Source organism: Megascapheus bottae, chromosome 23 (assembly GCF_031878675.1).
Source record: "Megascapheus bottae isolate mThoBot1 chromosome 23, mThoBot2.hap1, whole genome shotgun sequence".
Taxonomy (NCBI): Eukaryota; Metazoa; Chordata; class Mammalia; order Rodentia; family Geomyidae; genus Megascapheus; species Megascapheus bottae.
In genome coordinates, this window is record NC_143531.1 from 22,480,200 (window position 1) to 22,499,289 (window position 19,090).

The following is a 19,090-nucleotide window of genomic DNA, read 5'->3' on the forward strand; positions in this document are numbered from 1 at the left end:
TCTCCAATAGAACAGGACCTCTTCTCTGAGAGGACAGATTTACACACTAAGATGCAGATAACATAATTTCAAGACATGTACACTCCAATGAAGTGATATTCAGATAACAGAAACTAGAGCTAGGAGTAATTTAGTATAGTAGGGGAGAAACTCAGAATGAAAGAAGTGAATTTTACAGACAGGATAAGATTTTTATTTTGAATTGACTAGGCTCATATTCTCAGCCCTGGACTATTCACTGTAAAAGGAGAATGGGGAGTATATGTGCCAAGTGTAGTGAAGTGACCTTTCAGTGGCCTGAGTCTGAGGTACTGTGACTTTATTCACGCATGAGTGCCATGAATGGATTGGGATGAAAGAGCAAGTACGATGCAGACAAAAACACTTGTCTTTACAGGGGACATTTTATTATTGTTAACGCTCTTTCACATCTGACAAATTTCCTCATACCAGAATTCTGATAGGAAATTATTGTAAAGATGTAAAGGGCCATGTTTTGCGAGAGAAAACAAAGATTTTTCTTTCACATATTCTAAGTTTTCTGGTTTTTCTTAACAGGAATTTAAATTATAAAATCCTGTCATAAAATTCAAAAAACTTTGGAATGGAGGGAGTGGTAATACAGTAAAGTTAATGTGTTAAAATAAGGATTAAATTATATCTGATGTATGGTTTTAAAGTTATAAACACAATCAAGCTCACACTGAAATAATTGATTTTTGAATGGAGTGTATGACAGTTTGCCATCTTTCTTATATTATCCGGTGCTTGAGTCCACATAACACAAGTTCAGTGGACTTGTGACTGGTTGTCAACAGTGACATATTTCTGATTTTTTAAAATATGTCACTGCTATAAATCACTACTTTCCTAGATTGAACTGCAATCTATTAAAGAACATGGCAGTATTTACTGTAGATAAATGCAAATTTAAAAAGGTTCTGTGTATGAAGGTTTAAATGATTTATTAGCCTTCAGTGCATGCACGAATCTGAACTTATGTAATGGATTTAGAAAATTTCATTTCCTGTTTGAAGGTTCAAATTTGCATATTTATCCTATAATGCAGGTATCAAAGCTCAGTCAATAGACTACATAGTTAAACTCTATGTGATATCAATACATACTTGATGTTTTTTTGATGTATTAGGTATTAGTGGCAAAACATATTTTCGACTTTTTGGTGGGTAGTAAAAGAGGAGAATTAAAGAATCTGATTCTGGGGTTGTAGTTTAGCTGATTTTAGAATTTGTGTTCTGCTGAGTTTCCTTGCCCTTGAATTTGGCTCTTCTCACCAATTTGAATTCAGCTTTTCCTTTTATTAGAAAGTAATCAGTGAAACAATGAACCCTATGACATACCCTTTCTTCTCTCCTTTTTATGTGGAGATAAGCTATCACTGTGTTGTTCAGCAAGGCCTGAAACTCCTGGCTCAAGTCATCCTTCTACCTCATTTAGCCTCCTCAATATTGGGATTATAGGCCTGAACACCAAGCTGGTTCTACTTAGCTTTTTCAAACATTGTGTTTCAAGACAGTTGTAGATTAGCATATAGTTGAAGAAATTATATAGATAAATACCTTGTATTCTGTATCAGAGGAATCATTCGTATTCTTTTTTTTTTTTTTTTTTTTTTGCCAGTCCTGGGCTTGGGCTCAGGGCCTGAGCACTGTCCTTGGACTTTCTCAAGGCTTAGCACTCTACCACTTGAGCCTCAGCACCACTTCCAGCTTTTTCCTATGTATGTGGTACCGAGGAATCGAACCTGGGTCTTTGTGCATGCTAGGCAAGCATGCTACCACTAGGCCAAACTCCTGGCCCCTCATTCGTATTCTTTATTCATTTTCTTCCAGTGGGGAAAATTTTAAGCTGTGTAATTTGTCATGAAAATAATCAAATTATAGAAAATGTCTCATACTTACATAGGGATCCCTAAGGATAGCCACGTCTACTTTTCTCTTGCTGTGACCTATCAGAACTGTGGACATCCATCAGTGTGTTAATTTCTGTGATTTTTGTCAGCTCAGGAGTTTTGTGAAAGGAATCATGTAAATTTCAAGGTTGAGATGATTCCTTTTGATTGTTGTGTAGTGTGGTGCAGATGTACTTTAGCTCAACCATTTCACTGTTGAAGGTCATCTGGGATGTTTCCATCTTGCAGTGGCTACTGTTAAAGCTGCTACCAGCATTTGTTTTTGTGTGAATATAAGTTTTCATTTATGAGGAAAAATGCCAGGAACTCATTTCACATGTTCTCTTTTTAAGATAAATTGTCAAACTATGTTCTGCAGTGGCTACGTCATGTACATTCCCACGACATAGAAATGGCTTAGTTCTTCCGAGTCTGCACCACTAGTTGACGTTGTCACTGGTAGTTTCATGTTTTTCTTTTTTATTTCTTTAGGCATTCTGAACATTGCGTAGTGGTATCTTATCGCATTTTACTTTAGTTTAATTGTGTCTTGAATTTCCCTATGGCAAATGATGTTGAAATTTTTTCATGTGCTTATTTGACATTTACATAATGTCTTCAGTACTACTCATTTTCAAACTGAGTAGCCGCATTTAATTATTGAATTTGAGAGTTCTTTTTGTATTTTAAATATGTTTTGTCAGGTATGTAGTTTGCAAATATTTCCTCCAGTCTGTAGTTGGTCATTTCATTTTTTTGGTGAGTAAAAGTTTTTAATTTTGAGAAAGCCCAGTTTGTCAGTTTTTTTCTGTGGAGCTTGCGTCTCAACTCTTTACTGAACTCTAAATTGTGAGAATTTTCTCTCAATATTTATGTTTAAGAGTGCATAACTCCTATTATATATAATTTGTTTATATATATATAATAGAAGTTTTATATTTACATTTAAATTCATGGTCCCAGTTTGAGTTAGTTTTGTATAAATTGTGATACATGTTTTCCTGTGGGTGCATCTAATTACTCCAGCACCAGGTATTGAAAAGACTCCTTCTTCCCCTGCACTGGTTTGTTACCTTTGTGAAAATTCACTTGTGCATATTTGTGTGGTTCTATTTCGGAGTTCTCTACTCTGTTTCATTGATTTATGTGTCTGTCCTCCTGCCAGTTCCTCACTGTGTTGATTACTGTAGCTGTGTAATAAGTAATTCCTCCCACTGGATCTTTTTCAAGATTGTTTTTGCTGTTCTAGTTCCCTTTTTTTTCCATATAAATCTTAATATTTTTTGTGTCTGTGAAAATATTTCTGGGGTTTTGGTAGACAATGTTAGACCTATATGTGTCAATTTGGAGAAAGTGGACATATGTACTATAAATATCACTTTGTGCATTTAGATCTTATTTTCTTTTCTTCATCATCATACTACTGTTTAAGTATTTTCTCCCTGTACATGTTTTGTTATATGTAACTGTCACACATTCTTAATAATTATAAATGTTGATGTATTTAAAATTCTGTTGTTAGGGGCCAGGAGTTTGGCCTAGTGGTTAAAGTGCTTGCCTAGCATGCATGAAGACCCGGGTTCGATTCCTTGGTACCACATATATAGAAAAAAAAAAAAAGCCAGAAGTGGTGCTGAGGCTCAAGTGGTAAGAGTTCTAGCCTTGAGAAAGTCCAAGGACAGTGCTCAGGCCCTGAGCTCAAGCCCAGGACTGGCAAAAAAAAAAAAAAAAAAAATTCTGTTGTTAATATGTTCACTGCAGAAATATTATTATCCCTGTGATCTTGTTACAAGGTAAGTTCTTAACTTAGTAAATACTTTCTGTCTCTGTGTGAGAAATAACAGTCCATAGGATTTTCGTTTACTCTTTAATTTTTTTAATTTTTTTTTTTTTGCCTGTCCTGGGGCTTGAGCTCAGGGTCTGAGCACTGTCCTTGGACTTTTAAGTCTAGAGCTCTACCACTTGAGCCACAGCATCACATCCAGCTTTTTTCTATGTATGTGGTGCCGAAGGATCGAACCCAGGTCTTCGTGCATGGTAGGCAAGCACTCTACCACTAGGCCAAACTCCCAGCCCTTCTTTTACTTTTTTCATTGCTGGGGATTAATTTAAGTTCTTCTAGTATTGTCTTTGCTTTGATGACTGCCAGTGAAACTGTGCATCTTGTGAATTTCTGGCACCCCCCCCCCCAACCTTTTTTTGTTGGTCATGGAGCTTGAGGTCAGGGCCTGGCTACTGTCTCTGAGCTCTTTTGCTCAAGGCTAATACTCTACCACTTTGAGCCATAGTGGCACTTCTGGTTTTCTGGTGGTTAATTGGAGATAAGAGTCTCACAGCCTTTCTTGCTTGGGCAGCTTTTGAATTATAATCCTTAGATCTCAGCCTCTGGAGTAGCTAGGATCACAGGTATTAGCCACCAGGGTCTGGTGAATTTGCTTTATTTTATTTTCTTTCTTTTTTTTGTGGGTCATGAGACTGGAACCTTGCCTGAGCACTATCCCTGAGCTCTTGAGCTCAAAGCTACCTTCTACCCTTGAGCCAAGCCTCACTTTCCATTTTCTAGTGATTAATTGGAGATAAGAGTCTCACGTCCTTTTGTGCTTGGGCTGACTTTGAACCTTGATCCTCAGATCTCAGCCTTCAGACTAGCTAGGATTATAGATGTGAGCCATTGTGTCTGGCAAATTTGTTTTCTTTTGAGTTTTAAAATTACCTGCTGACTTTTCTTAATAGATACTGGGTCACTGAAATTGTCTGGTTTGTCTTAGGAAAACTGTGGTGACAGCTGGTATTTTTGACAAAATGGTGTATATCATGTATGATGTCAGTGTACTTGTTTATAGAGCCGTTGGTGTTCCCTTACACTTTTGCTGCTTGCAACATCTGTAGTGATATTCCATTTTATTCCTGATATTGGCAGTTTATGTATTTTCTCGTAGTTTTTGTTAGTCTTGCCAAAGTTTGTTTTGCTAATGGATATTTCCAGAGAACTAGCTCTTTATTTTTCCTATTGTTTTCTTGCTTCCTGCCCTATTCTGTTTTTCTATGAAGTTTTTAAAATGGAAGGTTAGAACATTGATTTGATATATCTTTCCTAATAAAAGGAATTTAATGCTACAACTTTCCAACAATGCACTCTTTTAGTTCTGGCCCACCAATTTTGGTATGCTGCCTTTTAAAGTCTGAGTTACTTCATGGTATTAAAAAATATATATTGTAGGCTGGGAATGTGGCCTAGTGGTAGAGTGCTTCTCTAGCATGCACAAAGCCCTGGGTTTGATATCTCAGTACCACATAAACAGAAAAAGTAGTGGCGCTGTGGCTCAAGTGGTAGAGTGTTATCCTTGAGCAAAAGAAGTTCAGGGACAGTACCCAGGCTCCTGAGTTCAAGCAGTGTAAATGGGTTACAGTTATGTAAGATAGGTAAAGAACATATATATATATATGTGTATATATATATGTGTGTATATATATATATATATATATATATATATATATATATATACTTTTTTTTTTTTTTTTGCCTGTCCTGGGCTTGGGCTCAGGGCCTGAGCACTGTCCTTGGACTTTCTCAAGTCTACAGCTCTACCACTTGAGTCTCAGCACCAGTTCCGGCTGTTTTCTATGTATGTGGTACTGAGGAATCAAACCCGGGTCTTCGTGCATGCTAGGCAAGCACTCTACCACTAGGCCAAACTCCCGGCCCGTATATTTCTTTTTAAATAGTGTCACCCCCTCCCTCATTTTCTCCCAGTTTTCCTCCTTCTGGCCGCCTTTACTCTTAAGTGTGTAGCTCATTAGTATCTAGTGAGTGTCACTGCTGAATTAGTTTTGTGCTTCTTCTCCCTAAATCAGATAAATCTATATATGAGACAAAATATACAGAAATTAAAAAAAATATTGACAAGAGGGAATAAACCAAAGAAAAAAGCAAAGAACTGCAGACAGTACAATAGAAAACCTCTTGTTTCCATTTCTTGGAGTTCATTTTGATAAGCATCACTATATATGCACTTAACTATTGAGCCCTTGTGATCCTTTCCTATGAATATCCTCCTTTGTTCTCACTGTTAAGAATGCTGTTTAAAGTTCCTTTGAGACTTCCTCTTTGATTTACCAGTTATTTAGAAATTTCTAAGTGTTTGGAGATCTTTCCCTCTCTCCCTCCCTCTCCTTTCTTCCCTCCCTCCCTTTCCTTGTTCTCTTTTTCCCCTCCTGCCCTTCCCCTCCCTTCCTTTTTTTCCCTCCCATTCCTCCCTCCCTCCCTCCCTCCCCCCCCCTCTCTCTCTTTCTTTCTTTCTTTCATTCATTTTTTGTGGGTCATGGTACTTGAACTCTGAGCCTGGGTGCTGTCCCTGAGCTCTTCAGTTCAAGGCTACCACACTACCCCTTAGAGCCACAGACCCACTTCACATTTTCTAGCGATTAATTGGAGATAAGAGTCTCTTGGTCTCTTGGGGCTGCGAGTTTGGCCTAGTGGTTAAAGTGCTTGCCTAGCATGCATGAAGACCCGGGTTCGATTCCTCGGTACCACATACATAGAAAAAAGCCGGAAGTGGTGCTGAGGCTCAAGTGGTAGAGCTCTAGCCTTGAGAAAGTCCAAGGACAGTGCTCAGGCCCTGAGCTCAAGCCCAGGACTGGCAAAAAAAAAAAAAAAAGAGTCTCTTGGTCTTTAATGCCTGGGCTGGCTTTGAACTGTGATCCTCAGATCTTAGCTTCCTGAGTAGCTAGGATTACAGGTGTTGAGCCACTGCTCCTCGTTTGCTCGCTCACTCTCTTTTTTTCCTTTCTTTCTTTCTTTCTTTCTTTCTTTCTTTCTTTCTTTCTTTCTTTTCTGGTCCTGGGAGATTTTTTTTTTGCTCAAGGCTGGCACTCTACCACTTGCTATTTTTTTTTTAAAGAATAATTTACTGCCAGTGTATATATTTCTCTGTAAGAAACTATGTCTGAGAAACTTAGTACCAATCCATACTTATTTATTTTTTTTGCATTTATATGATTTTTTTATTGTAATTAATAAAAGGGTTACATGATATTTGCCATATAGCAGGTGCATTACTTCACATACATTGATACCCTTTCACATGTCTTGGTACCCTTTACCCTCCCCCCCCCCCCCCCCCCCCCCCGTACTTATTTTTGTAGTGAAGGTGTAGTATTGTGTTATCCCATTAAAGTTCTGGTAATGTAGATAAGTGAAACAAAGTTTTGAGGTCATGAGCTGGTCAGGTCAAGGTGGACATGCCTATAATCCTAGCTACTCAAGAGGCTGAGATTTGAGAATCAAGGTTCAAAGCCAACCTGGGTGCAAAAGGACCTGAGAGTCTTATCTCCCATTTAACATATAGAAAACAGGAAGTGGAGCTTGGCTCAAGGTAGGGAGGTAGCCTTGAGCTGAAGAGCTCAGGGACAGCATCCAGGCTGAGTTCAAGCCCCATGTTCCTGCCCCTCCCCCCACAAAAGTTTTGAAGTCATTGTCATTTTTTCTCAGAGTTTTTTTCTTTTTCTTTTTTTTTTTGCCAGCCGTGGGCTTGAGCTCAGGGCCTGAGCACTGTCCTTGGACTTTCTCAAGGCTAGAGCTCTACCACTTGAGCCTCAGCACCATTTCTGGCTTTTTTCTATGTATGTGGTACCGAAGAATCGAAGCCGGGTCTTCTTGCATGGTAGGCAAGCACTCTACCACTAGGCCAAACTCCCGGCCCCTTCTCAAGAGTTTTTGAGAATCCGTACTGGCAGAATCAAAAAGGAAGCTCTGGGTATTCTGGGGCTTATTTTGTTGAGCTATATATAACAAGTACCAGAAATTATGTGGCTGAAACAAAGTTATTGTCAAACAGTTCCATAGGCTAGAAGATGAATGTGTTTGCAGTTTTTTTTTTGTTTGTTTTTTTTTGTTTGTTTGTTTGTTTGTTTTTTTCCTGAGGATTGTGAGAATCTGCTCCATGTCTCTTTTCTACCTTCTGGAGGTTTGTCAATGATCTTTGGCTTTCCTTGACTTCATCCTTATGTGACATTCCTCCTGTGTGCATGTCTGTGTGCAAATTTTCCTGTTTTAAAAGTTATGTTAGATTTGGGCTTATCTTGATCACTACTCTATTTTCACATCAAGTCACATTCTTAAACACTAGAGGTTAAAATGACAACAAATGAAAAAAAAATTTTTTGTCAGTTGTGGAGCTTGAACTCTGGGCCTAGGTGCTGTCCCTGAGCTCTTCAGCTCAAGGCTACCCCCCTACCCCTGGGCCTAGGCGTTGTCCCTGAGCTGTTCAGCTCAAGGCTCCTGCCCTGTCCCTTAAGCCACAGAGCCACTTCCAATTTTCCAGTGGTTAATTGGAGATAAGAGTCTTGTCCTGGCTGGCTTTGAACTGCAGTCTTCAGAACTCAGACTCCCAGGCAGCTAGGATTACAGGCGTGAGCCACTAGATTGGTGAAAAAAAAGTTTTTTTATTTTTTTTTATTTTTATTTATTTATTTTTTTTTGCCAGTCCTGGGTTTGATCTCAGGGCCTGAGCACTGTCATTGGACTTTTTCAAGGCTAGAGCTCTACCACTTGAGCCTCAGCACCACTTCCGGCTTTTTTTTTTCTATGTATGTGGCACCGAGGAATCGATCCCGGGTCTTCATGCATGCTAGGCAAGCACTTTAACCACTAGGCCAAACTCCCGGCCCCTTTTTTTTTTTATTTTTTTATTAGGATTGCAGTGCCAGTGCTGGGGCTTGAACTCAGGACCTTGTCACTGTTCCTGAGATTGTTTTTGCACAAAGTCAGCTCTCTTCCAAAGCTTCACTTCTGACTTTAGGAGTTAATTGGAGATAAGTCTCAAAGACTTCTTTCTGGGGCTAGCATCAAATCATGAGCCTCAGATCTTAACTTCCTGAGCAGTCAGAATGAATTGGCATTTTGAGGGAGATACAATGAAGTGGAACACAGGGTGCAGATAGTGGACTAGTAGTGTAGAATACATCAAGCTGTCCAGGAAGTGTACGGTCAGGGGTTAAGTTCTTTGATTTCTCTTTCTAAACTTAACCAGGACACAGTGTGCTTTCAGTAGTAGTTCAAAATGGCAGCGTTAGTGAGTTTTACTCACTCTCCTATGAGTGACAGGGATCCAGAAAGGTCATCTAGAAAATTGACAGATAGATTTTTCCTGTTTCTAAGAAAGTGCAGTAAACACTCTCTGTGTTACATACAGAGAGACCAAAACAGCAGTGAACAGAAGTTCATTTGTGGTTTAGGTAAGAATTGGTGCATCAGGAGATGGGCTATGGTAGCAGTTCTGTAATTGGATATTCCTATACTTTTTACCCCTTTTTTTTTTTTTTTTTTTTTTTTTTTTTTTTTTTTTTGCCAGTCCTGGGCTTGAGCTCAGGGCCTGAGCACTGTCCTTGGACTTTCTCAAGGCTAGAGCTCTACCACTTGAGCCTCAGCACCACTTCCGGCTTTTTTCTATGTATGTGGTACCGAGGAATCGAACCCGGGTCTTCATGCATGCTAGGCAAGCACTTTAACCACTAGGCCAAACTCCCGGCCCACTTTTTACCCCTTTTGTTCATGACATTTTACTTTAGGGCCTAGGTGCTGTCCCTGAGCTCTTCCGCTCAAGGCTAGCACTCTACCACTTTGAGCCACAGCGCCACTTTCAGTTTTCTGATGGTTAATTGGAAATAAGAGTCCTATGAATTTTCCTACCTGGGCTACCTTTGAACCACAGTCCTCAGGTCTCAGCCTCCTGTGTAGCTAAAATGACAAGTGTGAGGCACTAGTGCCATACAATTTTTGATTTACAAGATGGACTGCTTCAATTCTGAGGTGGCTACTTTAGCTCTTTTCCCTCTACATCTTAAGCAATTGGAAGGAGAAAGAAATTTGGTTGTGTTCCTTGTTTTTTTTGTTTTTTTGTTTTTTTTTTTTTACTTTATTTTAATGGCATTAGAATTGGATTGTTTGTTTGCCAGTCCTGGAATCTGAACTCAGGACCTGAGCACTCTCCTTGGGCTTTCTCAAGGCTAGCACTCTTCCACTTGAGCCATAGCACCAGTTCCAGCTTTTTTTCTGTTTAGGTGGTACCGAGGAATTGAACCCAGGGCTTCATCTATGCTAGGCAGGCACTCTACCTCTAGGTCATGATCCTTGCCTTGGCACTGGAATTTGAACTCAGGGTCCTGCACTTGTTAGGTAGGTGCTCCACCACTGAGCCATTCATTACCCTAATGCTTCTTGATAGTTTATGCTTGAGTTGGCCTGGATTGCAATCCTAATTAGTTAAACACGGGCAGTTTTATAAATCCTTTGAAGGTAATTACTTTTTTTAAAAAATAAATGTGATTTTGATTAGTAGCTAATTTTGACTTTAGACATTGTACTAGTATAATCATGGGGGAAAATATTCTTCATACTTGATTATAGTCTGGACACAAGACTTTTAAGAATTTTTTTGAGTTCTTTGAATAAGATGCCTTAAAATTTCTATACTTATGTATATTAAACTGTAACTTATAGAAGCATGTTATGACACCCTGTAGGTTGCTATAAAAATTGTTTATGAAGTTCAGGCCAAGACTAAAATATGTTGAAGTGAAGAGTTTGAAAAATGTTCTCTATAGCAGAGGAGACCAAATCATGCTAAAATGAAGAAAAAGACTATACATCAGAATCGAGGCTACATTATTCAAAAAAAATACAACCATAAAAAAGGTAATAAGATTACATTTTCACATTTCATGGCTAGTAAAGTGCATTAGGCTGCTCAGATATTCATAACTTACGGTGACATTTGGGAAGATTACATTTTGTAGTGCAGAGCCATTACTACAGCTCAGATAATAACTAGCCAGTGCTTGCTCCTGGATTAGGATCCCTGTCATGGAAACAAATTTGTGTTTTGAAGGTTGATCAGCCTCAAATAACTATTAGAAAGGATTAACATGACATACTGTAGCCCTTCTGTCTGCTTTTAAGGTGTAGTAAGTATACATACATACAGTATATCAAGCACATCGTGTATTTGTATGTACAAATTTCTACCATCAATTTTTTTGTACAGCATATTTTATAATATTTAGCACGTGGAAGAATGTTAAAACACCTGTCTAGAAATTGTTCTATATTATAAACTCAATTTTAAAAGCTGGTGAAATATTTGGGTTTTTTTTTTTGGAAATTACTTTGAAAATTAATTCTTAGCTTCTTGAAAGCGTGGTTACTGAGTATAATATACACAGATACAAATGAATGATTGATGTGAGTGATATTAAGGTGAAGGTAAGGTCTCTTAAAGTAAGTTATAACAAAGCATTTGTCCCATTTCCTTGTATGCAGAGACACATGAAGAGATTTCTCACCCTGCTATAACTCTTATTTTCTTGGTAGTACTTGTTTTACATACATTGGTTTATTTGTTTATGTTTAATGAAGTCCCAAGTATGGTATATGTGTATTTTAAAAAGTGCTTCGTTATATCCAGTGGAACATGTGTAATTTTTGTCTTCAGAAAGTATTTCTGGAGTTTTTCCCCTTTACTATTCTGTCTCAGTGATTTAAAAAAAAACCTTTTTTTCCCAGATGGGAGTGGTAGATCACACCTGTAATCCTAGCTACTCAGGAGGCTGAGATTAAAGGTTCAAGCCAATCCTGGGCGCAAAAGGATCTGAGACTCTTGTCTCCAATTAACCTCTAGAAAACAGAAAGTGGGGCTTTGCTGAAGTGTAGGAAGGTAGCCTTGAGCTGAAGAGCTCAGGGACAACGCCCAGACCCAGGGTTAGGGTGGTATCCTTAAGTTGAAGAGCTCAGAGACAGCAGCAGGCTGTTCAAGCTGAGTTCAAGCCCCAATGACCCACCAAAAACAATAGCAACTACAACTCCCAAAAACTTTTCTCCTGAAGCTTTTCTTTTACCAATTATTATATCATTACTGTTATTATTATTATTACCGATCCCGGGGCTTGAACTCTGGGTGTGAGCTCTGTCCCTGAGCCTCTCTGGGCTCTGGACTAGCACTCTGCCACTTGAGCCACAGTATCATTTCCAGCCTTTTCTATTTATGTGGTGGTACTGAGAAATCAAACCCAGGGCTTCATGCATGCACTTTATCACTAAGCTACATCCCTAGCCTTTACCTGTTATTTTTACACAATGTATTATTACATATACTGTTGTAGAGAATTACCAGATTTTTCAAATAGCCATAGAGATTTTTAGCTTCCTGGTTTTCTCATAATAAGATTACTTGTGCCTCAGAATTTAGTCACTCCTTCATTTTCCATTCTGTCTTTTGTGTGTATTGCTAGGTCATCTTCCAGAGCACATCTGTGATCTTGGGGCTGGGTCAGATCTTTCTACTGCTCTAATTGATGAGGAATACACACACACACACACACACACACACACACACAGATTTGCAGACTCATGGAATGACTTTCTTCAGATTGGAACTTCTCCTTTTAACTTTTCTTAATCATTGGCAGTGGCTAATGATCATTTCACCACACAAATGATAGAGATTGTCATCTTTCCATCTTTTTGTCTGATTATATTTATTTGTTTGCTTGTCTGCTTATTTATGCAGTACTGGGGTTTGAACTTTTGGTCTCATACTTGCTAGGCAAGTGTTCTTCCTATTGAACTATGCCTTTCCAGCCCCCCTTTTTGTTTGTTATTTTTGAGTTAGTAACTAACTTCCTGACTAAGTGTATGCTTGAGTATGACGTGTGGGTTACATTCCCTGTCAAGGCTAGGATAACAACTGTATGCTACTGAATCTATGTCTTTTTTTTTTTTGGTATGCGTCCTCTTTATGTTTTTTTTAAATTTAATTTTTTATTTTTGAGTTAATGTATAGAGGGGTTACAGTTACATTTGCCAGATAGTAGGTGCATTACTTCTCACACATTGGTACCCACCCCTTCTTATGTTTTTGTTCCCATTTCCCTTCCTGTACTCCTCTATGTCCTTGTTGCGAAGGAATTTCAACTAAATTTTCTATCTCAGCCAGCTTTGTACTGTGATTCTTGTATTTTCAGCCTCTCAAATAGCTAATGCTGTAGGCAAAAATACTTGAATTAAAAAATTAATTTTTTTCTTTTTACCAGTTTTGGGGCTTGAACTCAGGGCCTGAGCACTGATATTGGTCTTTTTAAAGACTAGTGTTCTATCACTTGAGCCACAGTGCCATTTCCAACTTCTTCTATGTATATGGTACCAAGGAATCGAACCTGGGTCTTTGTGCATGCTAGGTGAACACTGTACCACTAAGCCAAACTCCTGGCCTCTTGCCTTTCTTTTATTATATTTACCTAGTACTACTCAACTGTGGGAGACTTAATCTTCTATGAACATTTACTTTGACTTTTTGGATACCCAGAAGTTTATATTTTAATTTTACCTGACTACTGTAATTCTCATATTGTAAACTATCCTAGGAATAACTCACCAAGAATGTACACAGTTGTACATACTTTGAGCATTAATAATGGAAAAAATAAATTTTATTTAGTAATTCTTTCCTTTTGCATTTTCAATGTTGTTTCTTTTGTGAATTGACTGTTCACATCTTTTTTTCCCTCTATGCTGTTTTTTTTTCAGTAAAAGGTATTTATTTATTTTTTATTGTAACTTTTTTCATTATTTTTTATTATAATTAATGGAAGGGTTACATTATATTCACCAGATAGAAAGTGCATTACTTCATATACATTGATACCCTTTCTCATGTCATGGTTCCCATTTCCCTCTCCCCCCATGCCGTTTTTTATGTTTTATGATGTATAGAGTTTATATGAACGATGTATAGATTTTATATGTACAGATGATATATGTTATATGAAATATTTCATATTTTATATGATATATATAATATGTGCTTACACATATAATAAATTGTAATAACTGAACAAAGTTTGTATTGTGATTAAATTTTTTTTTCCAGTCCTGAGGCTTGAACTCAGAGCTTGTGTGTTCCTGAACTCTTTTTGATCAAGGCTGGCATTCTACCATTTGATCCAGAGCTCCACTTTCTACTCTTTTGTGTGTGTGTGTGTGTGTGTGTGTGTGTGTGTGTGTGTGTGTGTCTGTCTGTCTGTCTGTCTGTCTGTCTGTCAGTCCTGGGCTTGAACTTGGGGCTTGGGTGCTGTCCCTGAGCACTTCTGCTCCAGGCTAGTGCTCTTCTCTACCACTTAGAGTGTAGCTCCATTTCCACTGTTTAATTGAAGGTAAGAGTCTCATAAACTTTCCTGCCTGGCTTCGAACTGTGATGCTCAGATCTCTGCCTCCTGAGTAACTAGGATTATAGGTATGAGCCACCGGTTCCTGACTTTTTAAATGAACCTTTTATTTTACGGAGGGCTATGACTAAGTATTGTGAAGCTGAAGTTTAGGAACATGTATGGTTATGGTCATATTGGGGAAAATGATGTCCTTAATGTCTTTTGCATACTTTTCCTTTGGAAGCTTGTAGGAGGACAGTTTGATCTGGAGATGAATTTCATTATCCAAGAAGGTGAGAGTATCATCTGCATGGTGGAGTTACTAGAAAAATGTGACATTACATGCCAAGCAGAAGTCTGGAGCATGTTTACAGCCATTCTGAAGAAGAGCATACGAAACCTTCAAGTTTGCACAGAAGTAGGCCTTGTTGAGAAAGTACTTGAGAAAATTGAAAAAGTTGACAGTATGATTGCAGGTAAGACTTTTCTTCCACCCCCCCACCTTCCTTCCTCCATTCTTCCCTCCTTCCCTCCTTCCTCCTCACTCCTTCTTCTCACCCTCTCTCCCTCCCTCCCTCTGTTCCCCCCCACCCCTTTCTCTCTCTCTTTGCTAGTCCTGGGGCTTGAACTCAGGGCCTGGCACACTATCTCTGAACTTCTTTTTGCTCAAGACTACACTCTACTTTTTAAACCATGGTGCCACTTTGGTGTTTTCTGTTTATGTGGTACAGAGAAACTGAATCCAGGGTTTCATGCCTGCTAGGCAAACACTCTACCACTAAGCTATCTTCCCAGCCCAGGTATGACTTTTTCTATGGTACAGTGTAATGAAGAAATGAAGTGTGAACTTTGGTGTGTGTGTGTGTGTGTGTGTGTGTGTGTGTGCATGCACGCGCGCGTGCGTGCTGGTACTAGGGCTTAAATGCAGGGCTTGGGTGCTGTCCCAAAGCTTTATTTTTCCCAGGACTAGCACTGTACCCTTTGAACCATACCTCCACTCCCAGGTTAATTAGAGATAAGAGTCTCAAGGACTTTCCTGCCCTGGCAGGCTTGGAATCTTGATCCTCAGATCTCAGCCCTCCTGGGTAGCTAGGATTACAAGTGTGAGCCTTCAGTGTCTGGATACATGCTATATTAAAAAATCATTTATTTAAGAAATCTTCACTATGTAATGTGTGCCTAAAACTGGTATTGAAACTATTAAGTGAGCCCATGTATTTTAGCTCTTTAAAAAATATAGGTAGCCTAGTTATTTTATTTTTTCTTTTGTTTCCAGATCTTTTGGTTGACATGTTGGGAGTGCTGGCTAGCTATAATCTGACAGTTCGAGAACTAAAGCTTTTCTTCAGTAAACTTCAAGGCGATAAAGGACAATGGGTAACAAACCTAAATACTTTGATTTTGAAAGTATTCCTTTGCTGAATGTTAGTATACTATAAGTAACTTAATACTGCATGTAGAGTAAATATCAAATTGAGAGGGAGGGCTCAATTGAAACAGAAGTTTGGGTCAGTTGTGGAGCTTGAACCCTGGGCCTGGGCCCTGTCCCTGAGCTATTTAGGTCAAGGCTACCACCCTACCTTTAGAGCCTCAGCCCCACTTTCCAATTTCTAGTGATTAATTGGAGATAAGAGTCTCATGGACTTTAGTGCTTGGGCTGGCTTTGAACTTCCATCCTCAGATCTCAGCCTCCCGAGTAGCTATGATTACAGATATGAGCCACTGTGTCCAGCTGTTGGTTTGTTTTTGAGGCAGGGTCTCAGGCTTGCCCAGAATGCATGATCCCCCTGCTTTGACCTCTGTAATGCTATAATTATACTCATACCCTGTCAGGTCTTGCTTTAGTCATGTTTAGCTATTACACTAGGACTAGTTAGCTAGTTAAGAATTACTACTATTGAGGCTTGACTCTGTTGACTTACTTTTTTTTTTTTTTTTTTTTTGGTCTGAATCTTTTTGTTGTTGGTTGTGGGGACTGAACTCTGGGACTAGGTGCTGTCCACTCAACATTAATGCTGTACTGCTTTGAGCCACAGCACCATTTCTGGTTTTCTGCTGATTAATTGGAGATAAGAGTCTCAAGGTCTTTTGTGCCTGGGCTGGCTTTGAACTTCAATTCTCAGATCTCAGCCTCTTGAATAGCTAGGAATACAGCCATGAGTCACCAGACACCCATTTTTGAATTACTCTTCAATGTCATACAGGAGATAAGTGATAGAAAGACTGGCTTTCTCACGGTATCTAGTACTAGTTCATGGAATTCTTAGAGTGTGCAGAGTCTCAGCTCCAACTTAATGAAATTGATTGTAAATTCAAGTTTATTAGAGTTGAGAATTTTTTTCTTTGCAATATTCTGCCCTGAAACATCTATCCATGTCAGCTTTCCACACTTGGGTTTTCTTCTTTTCAACTCAGTGATAGCTTCAAGTTTAGTTTCACCTCCTTTTGTCTGTGCAGTGAAGTGAAAGTTGACTCCAGGAAGAAGATATATTTGTTTGTTTCTGTTTGTGGGTCTTAATCTATGTTATTCGCCATGTCTGGAAACAATTTTGTTTCATTTTGCTCAGTTTTTCTTTTTTTTAAATTTTTTCTGCTGAGTTTTAATTGTAGATCTTACTGTGTCATACTAAGGGAAGGAAGTATATTACTTTGCTTTTGCTTTATATTCAGATCATTTGTTTAGAATATGTATTCTTTTTTATTTTGCTTATAGAAAATTATGTGTAAATGGTATATGAATAATTATTATTAGTAGAAACTTTACAAAAATATAAAGATAAAATTCACATTAAAGCAAATATGATAGCTAACTTTATATCTACAAATGAAAAGTGTTTTAATCTTGGAAAATAAAATGCCTAATTTGGGAAATATGGTTATTTTATATATTTTTTGCTGGTATTAGAATTTAAAACTTATAGCTTTATGCTTGCTAGGCAGATGCCCTACTATAGCCTGGGCACTGTCCCTGAGCTCTTTTTGTTCCAGGCTAGCATTGTACCTACCACTTGAGCCACAGCTCAATTTCTGGCTTTTTTTGTGAGTCTAATGGATTTTCCTGTCCAGGCTGGCTTCAAACCATGATCCTTGGATCTCATCCTTGTGCCTTGCGAGTAACAAGGGTTACATTTTTTTTTTTTTTTTTTTTGCCAGTTCTGGGCTTGAGCTCAGGGCTTGAACACTATCCTTGGACTTTCTGAAGGCTAGAGCTCTACCACTTGAGCCTCAGCACCACTTCAGGCTTTTTTCTATGTATGTGGTACCAAGGAATCAAACCCGGGTCTTCGTGCATGCTAGGCAAGCACTATATCACTAGGCCAAACTCTCGGCTAAGGATTACAATTTTGAACCACCTGAGCCTACTCCCAGCCCTTGTTTTTTGCTTAAGTTATTTTTCAACAGGGTCTCTTTGTTTTTGTCTGGGGCTATCCTGGACCCCTGTCTCTCCATCTCTGCCTTTTGGGTAACTGGATTGCAACCAGCTTGTTAGCATGTATTCCTGCTGACTTGTTGCCCCAGCTGTCCTTTGACTGAGTGACTGAGATCCTTCCATCTCCACTACCTGAGAGACTGGTATTACAAGCATTCACCACCAAGTCTGGCCAGAAATATGGTTATTATCTGTTTACTTAAAATGTACTTTTATTGTTATAAAGGTGTACAGGGAGAAATACTGTCATTTTAACCCTTGTGTATTTTCGTAATGAACCTCAAGAGGAATCTAGTCTCATAAAATATACACCCACTAAGTTAATAATTTCTCAGAGTATACAAAGAAATTTCAAGTACTCCCATAAGGAAATAAACACTAGAATGTTTACTGAAACATTGTGAATTGTACAGGATTGTTTATTATTAGGGTAGTGAATAGGTAAAATATATCAGATGCACAGAATAGACTATTACATAGCAGCTAGAACATGCAGTCATATGAATAGATGCAAAAAAACCCAAGAAGAAAGCAGTTAATAGACTGATAGGTCTAATAAAGCACCATTCATATGCTATGAACAAGCAAGCAAAAACATTGTTAAAGGAACATACAATGAAAAGATAAAACATGTTAATATAACTGGTTGTGGGAAGGAGAAGGAGACTCAGAATAGGATTAGAAGATCCATAGGATTAGGAAAAAATCAAACTGTTAAATGTGAGTTGAGATATCCATTACGTATATTTACCTATTTATGGGGCATTCAGGGCATTTCTACCGGGTGCACTGCTAGTATGTAGCTGTCTATGACTACTTTTCTGATTATTTCCTAGCATAAGAGTTCTATGTGTAGGATTGACTTGTATGTATGGATGCAGTGCATAGATGTGAACATTTTAAAGAACTCGAAATAGAACAACTAATTTTTTTTTCTGAAAAAAGTCCAGTGTCCACATCTCTTGTAGTGTGTGTGCACAGAGTTGCATTATCATAACATTGTTTTTTTGTTGTCTTTGATTGGCTTATAGGAATGGGGATTTGGAGGAATGAGTTCTCTACATGGAAGTGGCATAAAATATTGTATTTGAATTTGTGACTGTAGGTCAGGTCACTTTATTTTAATTTGAAACGTATTAATTTATTATTATCATTATTTTGTCAGTCATGAAGCTTAAATTCAGGGTTGGAGCACTGGCTCTGAGCTCTTTTTCTCTCTCTCTTTTATTTTTTTTGCTAGTCCTGGGGCTTGAACTCAGGGCCTGAGAACTGCCCTTGGGCTTTCTTAAGGCTAGAGCTCTACCACTTGAGCCATAGCACCAATTCTGGCTTTTTCTATGTATGTGGTACTGAGGAATCGAGCCCTGGTGTTTGTGCATGCTAGGCAAGCACTCTACCACTAGGCCAAACTCCTGGCCCATGCTGAGCTCTTTTGCTCAAAGCTCTCTTTTATCATTTGGAATGACAACTCCATTTCTGGTTTTCTAGCTGTTAATTGGGGATAAGAGTTTCACAGGCTTTACTTCCCATTTTATGGAGGTTAATTG

At 38.5% G+C, this 19,090-nt stretch overlaps 1 protein-coding gene across 1 annotated transcript in view; it reads left to right on the forward strand.

Moving 5' to 3' along the window:
• The window catches only part of Lrba (LPS responsive beige-like anchor protein), a 400,347-nt gene that overhangs the window by 22,397 nt on the left and 358,860 nt on the right, over positions 1-19,090 (forward strand). Inside the window, exons 3-4 of the mRNA XM_090356865.1 lie at positions 14,358-14,589; positions 15,390-15,490. Coding sequence (XP_090212991.1) covers positions 14,358-14,589; positions 15,390-15,490 — 333 coding nt within the window. The remainder of the gene's footprint in view (positions 1-14,357; positions 14,590-15,389; positions 15,491-19,090) is intronic.